This window comes from Passer montanus, unplaced genomic scaffold, assembly GCF_014805655.1.
Source record: "Passer montanus isolate IOZ18808 unplaced genomic scaffold, ASM1480565v1 scaffold17, whole genome shotgun sequence".
Classification (NCBI taxonomy): domain Eukaryota; kingdom Metazoa; phylum Chordata; class Aves; order Passeriformes; family Passeridae; genus Passer; species Passer montanus.
In genome coordinates this window covers 6145041-6157288 of record NW_024364270.1, presented here as the reverse complement: position 1 = coordinate 6157288, position 12248 = coordinate 6145041, and the positions used below count along the sequence as shown (strand labels likewise).

General features: G+C 41.0%; 1 protein-coding gene across 2 annotated transcripts in view; it reads left to right on the top strand.

Annotated features, from left to right (window-relative positions):
* Positions 1-12248, top strand: part of PAWR (pro-apoptotic WT1 regulator) — a 73434-nt gene that overhangs the window by 825 nt on the left and 60361 nt on the right. For both annotated transcript variants that reach the window (XM_039704213.1, XM_039704212.1), the window contains exon 2: positions 12-657. In XM_039704213.1, the coding sequence (XP_039560147.1) occupies positions 181-657 (477 nt within the window). In that variant the 5' untranslated portion in view covers positions 12-180. The remainder of the gene's footprint in view (positions 1-11; positions 658-12248) is intronic.

Below are 12248 nucleotides of genomic sequence, written 5' to 3'. Positions count from 1 at the left end.
TTTCTCTCCAGGGTGTTTGTGCTTCTCCGAGCCTCTCTCCCCGCCCCCGGCTCTCCCGCCCCCGGCTCTCCCGCCCGACCCGCCGGGACCTCTCCTCTCCGGGCGGCAGCAGAGCCGCCTCGGGGCGGGCGGCGGCAGCGGTGCTGGTAGGGCGCTCTCGCCGTCCAGCCCGCCGGGAACATGGCGACTGGCGGCTACCGCAGCGCCGGGGGTAGCACCACGGACTTTCTGGAGGAATGGAAAGCCAAGCGGGAGAAGATGCGGGCGAAGCAGGCACCGCCGGCCCCGGGCGCACCGGGCGGGGGGGAGCCCCGTCCCGCGGGGGGCGGCCCCTCGGCCGAGCTGAACAGCAGCAGCAACAACAACCTGCCCCCCGAGCGCGCCGCGCCCCCCGCCGGCGGGGCGCTGAACTGCGTCAGCCTCGCCAGCGCCGCCCTGGGCCGCGCAGCCCCCGCCAAGGAGCCGCCGCCGCCTCTCGCCGGGAGCCGCGGGGCCGAGCCCGCCGCCGCACCGGGCTCCCCCGAGGGCGAGGAGAAGCTGGCCGCCAAGGGGAAGAGCTCGGGCCCCAGCGCCAGAAAGGGGAAGGGGCAGATCGAGAAGAGGAAGCTGAGGGAGAAGAGGAGGTCGACAGGTGTGGTGAACATCCCGGCCGCCGAGGTGAGCGGGGACGGGGGGCGCGGCCGCAGCCCCGGTGCTGCCGGCGGGCGCTCTCCGCCGTGCCCGGGCTCCCCGCGCGGGCCGGGGGCGAGGCGCGCTCCCTCCGCTGCGGGCGGCAGCGCCGCGCCCGCCGCACGGACCGCGCGGGGGTCGGGCAGGGCGGCATCCCAAGCGACGGATGGATGAGGTGTCATTTATCCTGTAGAAATTAGACCTGTCGTAACTTGCGGCTTGTTTTTTTTCCCTGTCTTTTGTTTTTAGTAGCTTCTTGTCGACAGTGAGTAAGTTCAAACCTTTGGAGGATCAAACTGAGACACGTGCCTGTTAAAGTATGGTCGAAACAATAGTAATGAGAGAAAATTGATTTATCAGGTTGGAATAGATGTTCAGGTGTAAATATTATTCAGTTTGGAACCCAGAAGAATTTCCTGCACTGGAAAAAATGTAGTGGTTTGAAGAGCATTTTTTTGAGGCAGAGAAAGATATTTTTATCAGCCAACACCACTGTCCTCTGCGGTTTGCTACTAGTATAAAAATCTGGCATTGATTTTAATACTCCTAGAGGAATTCAGAAGAATGATAACTAAGCTTTTAGCTTGTTTTGCAGTTAATAAGAAAGGCCACAGGAAACTTTGAACAGAGTTGGATTTCTGTCTACAGTTTTGAACTAGTAATGGTAATCACCATATTTTTGTAGGAAAAGAATTATAGTTCTTCTCATCATTATTATGGATTATTAAAGTAGGTCTAGAAAATTAAAGGTCTTTGTTCCTGAAGCAGCAGAAGATGAAATTGTGTTCTTCACACCTGAAGTTACTAACCCTTGCTTGTGACATCCTAGGCACTTTCACAGCACACAGTTTCATGTGAGGTGGTCTTGGAAGGTTGAGAAGTGAGTTTCAGGAATAGGAGAAGTCTTTGTAGCTCTGTTTTTTGAGAACAATTACTTGTATACTCTTTAGTTTGAGGTAAAGAGTTTTGGCATAGGTCTTCAGTATCATTGTTTTGTAAAGTGGTGAACACAAGTGGGTTATTTTAGGTTTTTTTTCAGGGTGTGCAAGCCTCATAGACTGTACCTTGTTTGTTTTATATGGACTCCCCCTTAAATACCTGCCCCTTGTGTCTTTTATAGGAACCTTAAAATGCAGCATCTTTACTTCTCTAAGTGAACTAGTCCTAGCCCAGTCAGTAATGGTTTTGCACATTGCAGCAGGTGTTGTATGATGTGGTGTTTTAGGGGTCTGCTGTGTACCCTGTCCCTAGCTCTACTCTCTTTGGTCGGCTGGTTTTGAGCAATGAGTTCTTTTTGCTCTTTGAGACTAATGTCCTAGTTGTTTTGAGCTAGCTTTTTGAGCTACTCTTCTTTGGTAGTTTTTGGATGGTGTGGTTTGGTGAGTTTGGTTGTGGTTGGGGTTTCTGTTTGTTTGTTTTGTTAAAGTTTTACTCAAGTGTCTCTTGCTTTCCAGGAAAACACATTCCTTGCTTAGCAGCCATTAGAATCCTGTGTTTGAATGTGCTGCATTTTTAAGGGTATCTTTCTTTATTAAGGGTAACATATTTGGGCCTTGAGAAACGAGTTCTCACCTGCTCCCTAAACTTTGCTGAGTGTCACCACGTGTTGGTGCTTCTTGGAAACATTTTGTACCTTTATACTAATTGCTTCTATAAGTAGCAATTAAACATTTCATCACATTTTTGGGGTCAGATTTTAATAACTGTAGGTAACTGTTGCACAAGGTGTCATTGCTACTAATGAGTGTTTGCATTTTTTACCAGTATATACTTATGCAGAGCTATCCCTTTTCAGTATTTTGCCTTTCTTAAATGTTTTTATTCATTGCCACATGCATTCCTAAGAATTGTTTAGCTAGGGAACACTAGATCATTCCTGGTAGTGAACAGCTTCAAAAACAGTCTCCAGTGTCAAATGTGAGTACTTACTTACTGGTTAATGCTTTGCAGACTATTTACTTGTCTTTCATACAGCTCTGTAGTCATGAGAAAATGTTTTAAAGTATTGATTCAAGCCGGTCACCTGAAGTTCTCAGACAAAAGAAGGCTGTGATGTAGATGATGGCTTGTTGGAGTAATTTGCAACACTCCAGTTTCTTGCTGTCTTTCTCACTTGATGCTAGGCATTGACATGCTGTGCAGTCAATACCTAGTGACTTGTTAGTATAGTAATGCACCCTGAATTTTAACCACTTGTAGCTCTTCATGGTGTATGTTTTAAAATTACTTCTCAGGAGATGTTATTTTAGAGCTTTGCTGGGCATTCCATGGTCTTATTTTCCAAGAAATTAATTTTTTTGTAAGAATGAAGTAGACATTTTATGCTAAATATCTCCCCTTTATGAGCATCATGCTACTGTGGTGGAGACCAAGAAGATACTCTGAAATGAAAATTGGTACCTGTTGAAAAAATGCCCTCCTAGAAGATATGAAGTGCCTAAAGGCTTTTCTGCCCAAAACTGAATACAAAAATAGGTTTTTCCCCAAAGAAGTAGGATTTAATTTCATTTGCAATGCAGCTGGAGAATTTATTGATAGGTAAGGTGGCAGAATAAGAACAGTTTGTGTTGTCTGAGTTATCTTGAAACAGGCATGAAAAATGTTAGCAGATTACTTATTAATGATTACTTTCTCTCCTGTTCAATGGGAAGGTAATAGGGCCAGTTCTTAAAGAGTTCAGTGTCTTAACTGTATTTTGTATAGATGTTGCTGGAGGACAGAAACCACAGTGGAAGCTGTGGTTCCACCATAGTGGAACTGAAAACAGATGGTGACAGGCTGGAAGTTGACAATGCTTTGTATTTAGAGACCACCATTATAAAAGTAAAGGCTGGTTTTTTATCCTCTCAGTACTAGTGCTTATCTAAGTAATGGTGACTTTTGAAAATGGCTTTGGAAATACAGTGTTTTTCCTTTCAGTGCTTGTAGTTTCTTGAAAGTTGGATTTTGTCTAAATATTAAGTACTGTGGGATCTGGGTTTTGTTGATTCATAACAATTCTTCAGGTTGTAAAAGGTAACTGAATTATATGCAATTACCATTACTATGTATGTTATCTTCCTTAAATATTAACTTTTATAACCATTTTTAATTATGTTTGGAATGTGTTTCGCAGTTTGCAGGTACTCGCTTGATGCAGGTGTTGAGTTTACTTGCAGCATTTTTCTCATTTACTAAATGTTGTGCTAATGCCTATTTAAGAAACTTGATGCAGGTGTTGAGTTTACTTGCAGCATTTTTCTCATTTACAGTTGTGCTAATGCCTATTTAAGAAACAGTGCTCCCATTATTCACTGACAGTGCTTTATGAGGATCCATATACAGGATAACAATTAAGTTTTGTATTGTTATAATAATTATGTCCGGCTCCAAGCAAGCCACGCTGCACTGTTGAAACTGCAGCTTTATTTCTGTAACTTTACATTTGAGGATTATGCTGGTATAGCTATGTGAGTAAGGTTTTTTTGTTGTTTTTTTTTGGGCTTTTCCTGAACTCCAAAAAGGAGAATAACAAATATTTTTGTGGTTACTTTTTTAAAAAAGGTGTGTATATATAATAAAATTCTTGGTTCATTTAGGGAGGACAGTTGTGTAGCTGGGTTTTATATAATGTGCAGGATAGATAAAGTTTACATTTTTACTTAACCAGATGGAAGTCATCTAAGTTGGGAAGTGTTCTTTTGTTAATAACAGGGTGATGAATGATTTTAAAAGGTGTAAGGAGCAGTGATCTGTGTATTTTGTACCTGAGGCTGCCAGACCTGAGACACAACAGTCTCCTGACCTATTTGTGGGAAATACTGGAATGAAAGGTAGAAGTGATTCAAATACGGACTCTGCAAAGTATCTTCACAGTCTGTGTTCATCTCTTGTCTTTATGAACAGCAGTAAAGATATAACTTTTTGCATCCCCACTGATGGCTCCCTGTCAGGAGTGTGCCTGTGTGTTTAGAAGGCAGTGGTGCTTGGTAGGTGTTGTACTGAACAACAGCCTTGGAAGCAAGTAGAGCTTGAGTGCTTTCTGTGGGGAAAGAGACTTCCTGCTACTAGGGAAGTCCAGTGTGCTTATTTGAGACTAACAGAAAGTTGCTGTGTTCCAGCTGGAAAAACATTAAGAAAATTCAAGTGCTACATGTGTCAGGCATAGCAATTACAGTGTGTTTTGTAAAGAAATTGAAATGGCTGGAAACTAGAGAAAGGAGTGGAATTCTGTACTAGCTGTTGAGCTCTTTTGATTAAGTTTGCCATCAGCGTTGTCTTTCTTAGTGATTCCTTACCTGAGGATTAAAGTGTCTTCATGTTATATCTTGAGATTAGTGAGTCTTTCCATTGTCTAACATCAGTTGTGAAGTGTCTTCATGTTATATCTTGAGATTAGTGAGGTAGTGTCTTTCCATTGTCTAACATCAGTTGTATTGTAAAACAACTTGCTTCTTTTTGTGTGTGTTGAGGAAAAAAGAGCCTCAATAAGTGGTTGTTCAGAGTACTAGAAAAGAACCCTTCATCTGATTGATACACTTACCATTCATGCAGATGTAGTAGTGTTATAGTGGAAGTCTGAAATATATTTATTTGATCTGGACAACCATTCATGATAGGTTAGGCCATTCTCTTGCTGGCTTTGTCCAGTGAACACATCTTACTAGGATTCCATTTATGGTTCTTCCTTCAGATGTGGCAGGGTAAATAGAAACATTTTGAGGTTCTGATAGAAGAATTGTGTTAAGATTGTATCCAGTTTGTTTTGCTTTTAATTCCTTTGTGAATTCTGATTTTGAGCAAGTCTTCTGACAACACCTGTTCAGTGGGCGCATTTTCTTATTTCCATATTTTGTTAGCACATGATAAGCTTATCCTTACTTTTTTCAAGTTTTGTTTTGTTTAAGAATATGCTTTAATATCCTGACATAGCTAGATACTAGAAGTTATTTGTCAAAAAAAAAACCAATCACAACTAAGTTTATTAAAAACTTAAAAGTCTGGAAGACTTTCAATCCCAGAATGCATGTAGCAGCTTCTAAATCACTGTGTGTGTACCTTCCAAACCTGGTGTGCCCATCCCGTTTCTTACCACTCGCAAGCCTGCAAGAAAACCAGGTTTGCCTGTGATAAGCAATGGCACTACATGGCAAAATTTGATGGACTGTGTGCTTATGAGGTCCGTCAGCTGTCCCCATGAGGTGTTGTCTACAATGAGCTGCACTTGAAACATTCCTACACTGAGGCACACAGCAAGAGGAACAAGGAAGAGGAGCTTCCTTAATCCCAGAGATGTGACATCATTGGTATAAGTGAAACCTTGTGGGATGGGTCCTGTGCCTGCTGTGTTACAATTACAGGCTCTACAGGAGAGATCAGGCAGGGAAGGTGAGGTGAAGAGGTGTCACAGGTAATAGAGGGGCTGAAATATATGGAGCTTGGAGTTGGCCATGGCACAGTTGAAAACTACTGAGTGAGGATTAAGGGACAAACTTCATTGTGGAAGTCTTCTATAGGCAACCCAGCCAGGATGACAGCACTGATGAATTATCCTTTAAGGAGCTAAGGAATATCTATAAATCAGCCACCCTTGTTCCTATGGGGGACCTCAACTTGCCAAATGTTAAGTGGGAGCACCACACAGCTGCTACAAACACCTGGATGGTAACTTCTTGATAGAGATGCTAGGGGAGTTTACTTGGAAAGGTGCCCTTCTTGATTTGTTGCCTTCATCAGAGTGAGGCCTGTGAGTGGAGTGATTGGTGGCTGTTTTGGCCACAGTGACCACGAAGTGATGAAGTTTAAAATGATCATGAGGAGAGCAGACTTCAGGCTGCTCAGGGAACTGGTGAGTAAGGTCCCTTGGGAAGATGCATTTGAAGGTCCTGTGGTCTAACAGGGCTGGTCACTTCAGTACCACCTTCTACGAGTGCAGGAGCAGGTAACTTGAAAATGATGGAAGTCAAGCATGTGAGACAAAGAGCTAACTTGTCTGAGCAGGGATCTTCTTCTGCAGCTAAGGCAAAAAAAAAAAGTGTATGTCCAGTGGAAGCAATGTTCATGGACATGAGAAGATTACAAAGATGCTGTTTCACCTCTGTGGGGACAAAATTTGTGTAGCTAAAGCTCAGTCAAAATTGAAGCGGCCAGAAATGTGGGAGACTGTAGAAAGGGCTTTTTGGAATATGTTAACAGCAAAAGGCAGTGCAGAAATAATACATGTGGTGAGGATGGTCATCTCACAAACTGGAACATAGACAGAAGAGTTGCAGAGAGAGACATTTAAAGACATTTAGAGAGATATTAAAGAGACATTTAATAATTTCTTCCCTTCAGTCTTCAACACTGGTGGTGGCTTCTTGGAGTCCCAGTGCCCTGAGCTGGAGAACCATGGCTGTGAGAACGGTCATGTTCATTTACTGGGATGATTTCCCAGTAAATCCCAATCTTGTACAGGATTTGCTTCTCCAGCTGAATCCCTCGAAGTCTATGAGACCTGATGGAGTTCATCTAAGGGTACTCAAAGAGCTGGTTGATATCATCACAAGACCTTTCTCAATGATTCTTGAATCGTCTCAGGAATCTGAAAAGGTCTCTTGAAAAATGCTCCAATTTTCCAGAAGGGCCAGAAGGATGCCCCTGGTAACCACAGGTCTCTCAGTTTCACTTCAGTTTCTGGTAAAATTGTGGAGAGGATTATGTTGAGAGTTACTGAGAAGTACCTGAAGGACAGTGCAGTCATGGGTCGCAGCCAGCACAGGTTCATGAGGGGCAACTCCTGCTTGTCAAACTTAATTTCCTTTTATGACAAGGTGACTCTCCAGTTGATCAGTGGATGCCAGTTGTGATCTTTTTTGGATTTCAGTAAAGCTTTTGATAATGTCTGTCACAGTATCCCTCTGGACAAAATGTCCAACGCACAGCTGGAAAAACACGCCACGCTGTGGGTAAGCAACTGTGAGCAAAGGGTTATGGTGAATGGAGTTACATTAGGCGGGTGACCTGTCACTCACGGGGCTCTTCAGGGCTCCATCCTTGGCCGTGTGCTCTTCAACATCTTCGTAAATGACTTGGACACAGGACTGGAAGAAATGCTAAGTAAGTTTGCTGATGGCACTGAGTTGGGAGGAGCTGTTGATTGCCATGAAGGCAGAGGGACTTCGACAAATAGAAGGGCTGGGCAACCACCAACCCTATGAAGCTTAAAAGTTACAAGTGCTGGATTCTGCACCTGGGATGGGGCAACCCTGCATTTACAGAGAAACTGGGGAGTGTAACTCTGGAGAGCAGCCCTGTGGAAAAGGACCTGTGGGTCCTGGTTGAGGGCAAGTTGGAAAGATCACTGTTGATTAGTTCCATACAAGTTTGTACTGAGTTCTTAAAACTATATCCAGTTTACACTTACTACATATATGTAAACTCACGTATGGTTTTCTCTGCAACTTTTTTCTCCTAAGGCTGGAGTTGTGTATTTAAATAATTTCATTTGAAAGACTTAAGTGGATGACTTATTTTTTTGTGCTACACAAGGTCATGGGAAATTAAAATAAAAACCATGACCCTGATGTTTTATTTCAGGATTTGACATTATTTGATCTGCTCGCATGTTGCTATGAAGAATTGAATAGAACATTTAGGTCTCTCTTACTCCAGGACTGAAAATCTTATATTCAACTCTGTTGTATATTGTTACCATGTAATAATCACATCATCTTAGATGGTAGCTATGTTTGAACATCGTCCTGAGTTAAGCTTAAAAAAATAAATTAACCAAAAAAAAACCCTCAGAGAAACAAAAGTAATGCCGTGCCATCTGCAATTTTTATCTATCTTAATTCTCAATTGTTACTCACCTACAAACAAACAACAACAAAGTGCTAGGTATGCGCTTCACACAATGTTTTATGCAGTATTTAATTGATTTTCTTGATCTGAAACCTAAGTAAGTGACTGATGTTTTGAATCCTTTAAGTCAGAAGCTTTTTAGTAGGTGAGAGACTTGTGGAAGCATAGTCCAGTGCAGTGCTGGATGTTATCTTTGTGTAGGTATTGAATCAAGTGTAATTAAGGCTAAAAGGAACCTCAGGAGGTCTTTAATTCAACCTTGTTGCATCCGGTCAGATATTGAAAATTTCCAAGGATGAATTCTTCACAGCTTCTTTGGGCAATGCTACCAGGACATGACTGTCCCTGAAATGACAGTGTTTTCCTTTCTTTTGGTCTGTCCTTTACATTTGCATCCATTGTCTCCTGCCATGCACTGCTGCAAAGAGCCTAGGTCTACACTTGGTGTCTGCCTGGGACAGTTGGAAAAAAGATGGATATTGCAAGAGCAGCAACCTAGATGGGCAGAAATAGGTGATATAGCAAGATTTGAGGTATAAAGGCAGGATAGCTGGGCAAAATGCATGCAGCACTCAAATGTGGAAAAGTTGTTGTGAAATAACAGCCGATTGTATGTGTGGTGTCTGAGCCACATACATCTGTGGGATGTATGAGAGACCATAGCCGTAGGCAGACGCCAAGGGAGCAGCAATGGGGAATTCCCCTCTCTCACTGTTCCTCCTCTCAGCACTTTCTGACCCTACTAGTTATTTTTGTGAGTTGTAGGAACTTGCTCATGTCCTACTTGTCCACTGTAGTTACTGGTACACATTTTACGAACTGTTTTCTGTGCAATATGCAGTTTAGTGTTTGTAGAATCATGGGATTTCATCTGAAACCTTCGCTCATCTGGATTGGTCTCTTCCCACTGTGTGCTGTTTGTAGAGCTCTTTAGCCTAATTTTTCCTCTCTATACACCAATAAAATAAGACTAAGTGCATTGTGTCTGAATAAAGAGCCACCTTTCTCAGTGTCCTGCTCCTACCATGGCCATAATCAGACACATAGGAAAAAGTCTGCAGAAATGTCTGGTGTTTCCTGTGAGTTAGTTTTCTAGCCAATTGACAGTTTTCATCTCAAAGACTTACAACTGTATAAAAATTGCTGAATAGACAAAACTTAACATGAATTTATGTGCAAAATACATGTTCAGTCTCCTTATCAACTTGTGTAAACTGTTAGCAAACAAAATATCAGCTGACAGTGAGGTCCACATTTCTAGGAACTCTCCTAGGTGATGAGATGCCTCTCTATGATTATTTCCTTCTCTTCCCTGTAGAAACTCAATGTGGTATCTGTAAGCCTCATGTCATGATCCCTGTTCACCAGTTGCTGTATATATTCCTCAATAATATATTGTTGAGCTTCTGAAAGATGACCTTTATTACAGAGTTTTGGAGCTAATTAATATTCTGGTGCTCTGACAGATTAAGCAAAATAAACATCAAAAAAGTCCTAAACCAACAATATAGAGTGAGTAGTGATTTGAAAAGAGCTCTAGGAACTCTTAGTCTGCTCTTAGAACAAATTTGAGTATCGCCAAAATGCAATGAACAGAGTAATCAGTGATACAAAGTATAATTTCAATTTTTTCCATAAGTGATTTGAAAAGAGCTCTAGGAACTCTTAGTCTGCTCTTAGAACAAATTTAATCTGAGTATCGCCAAAATGCAAGGAACAGAGTAATCAGTGATACAAATTATAACTTCAATTTTTTCCATAAACATACATTTTTTCTTTGCAGGTTGAACTAGGAATTATTATTAATATTGATCAAATAATCAGTGCTTTGCCCAGCCAGAGCCTTTGCCTTATTAGCCTTAGTTGTTTGAAGTTTGGCAGCGTTTGTGCTTATAGTCTGTGTCCCACACTGTTACTCACAGATTGAGATGGAGTGTGTGTATTTTGTATTTGTGGCAGTGAGGCTTATTAAGAGTTATAGACTCAATCCAGTCTGAAATAGGAGCATGACTTAATGTTTTAAAGTCTGATAGCAGGAGTCATGCTGATCTCTGGTCAGAAAACAGTACTTAGCAGTACCTTACTCATACCTCTGTTAACTGAGCAACTCTCCTCATTTTGTCTTGTATGATACATATTCTTCAGAATATAGGAAAACAGCTTGGAACCCAGCAAAGATTCCATGCACGACTGCTCTGTTCTTTGTACTGGTTTAGTAGCTATTACCTTTTCACAGGTACTACGTAATGATTTGTGTTTTTTCCTGAAGCTGGGAACTGTTACAGGTGCCTCTAGAACACAAAGTCAAAAGCTTATCTTTGTTTATAGTTTGTTTTCTTTTGAGGGGTAGTTTTGAGTAAAGATCTAGGTATTTTGGAATGTGGAAATTGGAGTGGAGCATGGAAGTGTGTGATCCTGTAGAAAATTATTGTTTAAACCTTTGCTAAATGAGTTGTTTAACATCTGTCTGTTACACAGCCAGATTTAGGTTACCATTTTTTCCTTCCTATAAAAGCTCCGAGGTCCTTTTGTAAAAAGTTATCTTTCAATTAATGCACTAACTCCAAGATAAAAGATTTTGTGTGTATGCATCTGTAGTGTGGTGCTTCAAAGGACGATTGTACGACACTGTCATTTCAATTTGACAAAAGCTAAAAACATCTACAAAATGATGAGAAATGCTGAAAGATTTAAAAACTGAATGTAGAGACATTTGACAGAGCAGTCCTTTGTTTTTATTCTTTTAGAAAAATAGCTGAAGGTATGATGAATTTAGGTAGTCCACTTTTTTTTGGTATTTTAAATTACATTCATTTATGCTATATTATGCTGAGAAGAGGTAAAGGATGTGTTTGGAGCTTAAATTATTAGTTAATGATTTGTCATTGTTTTTCAAGATGTTTGAGCCTAGAAAATGGTCACATTTCTTTCACAAAGGTAGTAAAGACTGTAGGAATGTCAGAAATGTAATAGTTTTTCAGATTTGGAATTCTACAGCTGAATGTTTAAGAAGCGTATATTTGGTGTGTTAAGTACTCTGATAAAGCATTCCAATGAAGTATATTGGTATTGGGCACTCTGAGCATTCTTAATGATTAAATTAGGGACCCACACTTGACAACTAAATATTTAGGTACCTAAACACTTACACTTCTGAATGGCATAGCTAGAATTTCGTTGGTCCTAACCCATCTGTCAAAGAATTTCCTATTCAGCCTATTTCTCTACTCTTTTGATCTGTTACTAATAGAATTGAAAAAGGACAAAGTCTATAGTACTTCTTAATGGCTAGAAAGATGTATAAACCCCAAAGGTAATTTTGTGAAAATAGAAATAAGCTAAAAATTAACGAGACATGTACAGTGAGTGCATATAAGGATACCCTGTATTCTCTTGAAGGTGATGTGCATTGTAATTACGTTGTGTGAAATACTGCACCTCAGGCAGTTGTCTTCTGCAGGAAAATATAGGAGTTATTTTTAGCCTGAGGCAGAAACTGAGGAGCATCTCCTTATCTAACAATCTTATTTAGTCTAAAACATAAATGGGTGTTTTAATATATCCTATTTGTGTGCTTGCTTCTTCCTTTCATATAAAAAAAAAAATGGGGCTTGTCAGATGTCAAATCTTTTTGTCAAAGTTACCAGAGGCTATTTGAATGCAGGTGTTGCTACAGAGCTCGGTACAAAACACCTTCTCATAGCATATTACATTTTTTATGAGATGCATTTATGAGATGCAAGAATGTTTCAGAA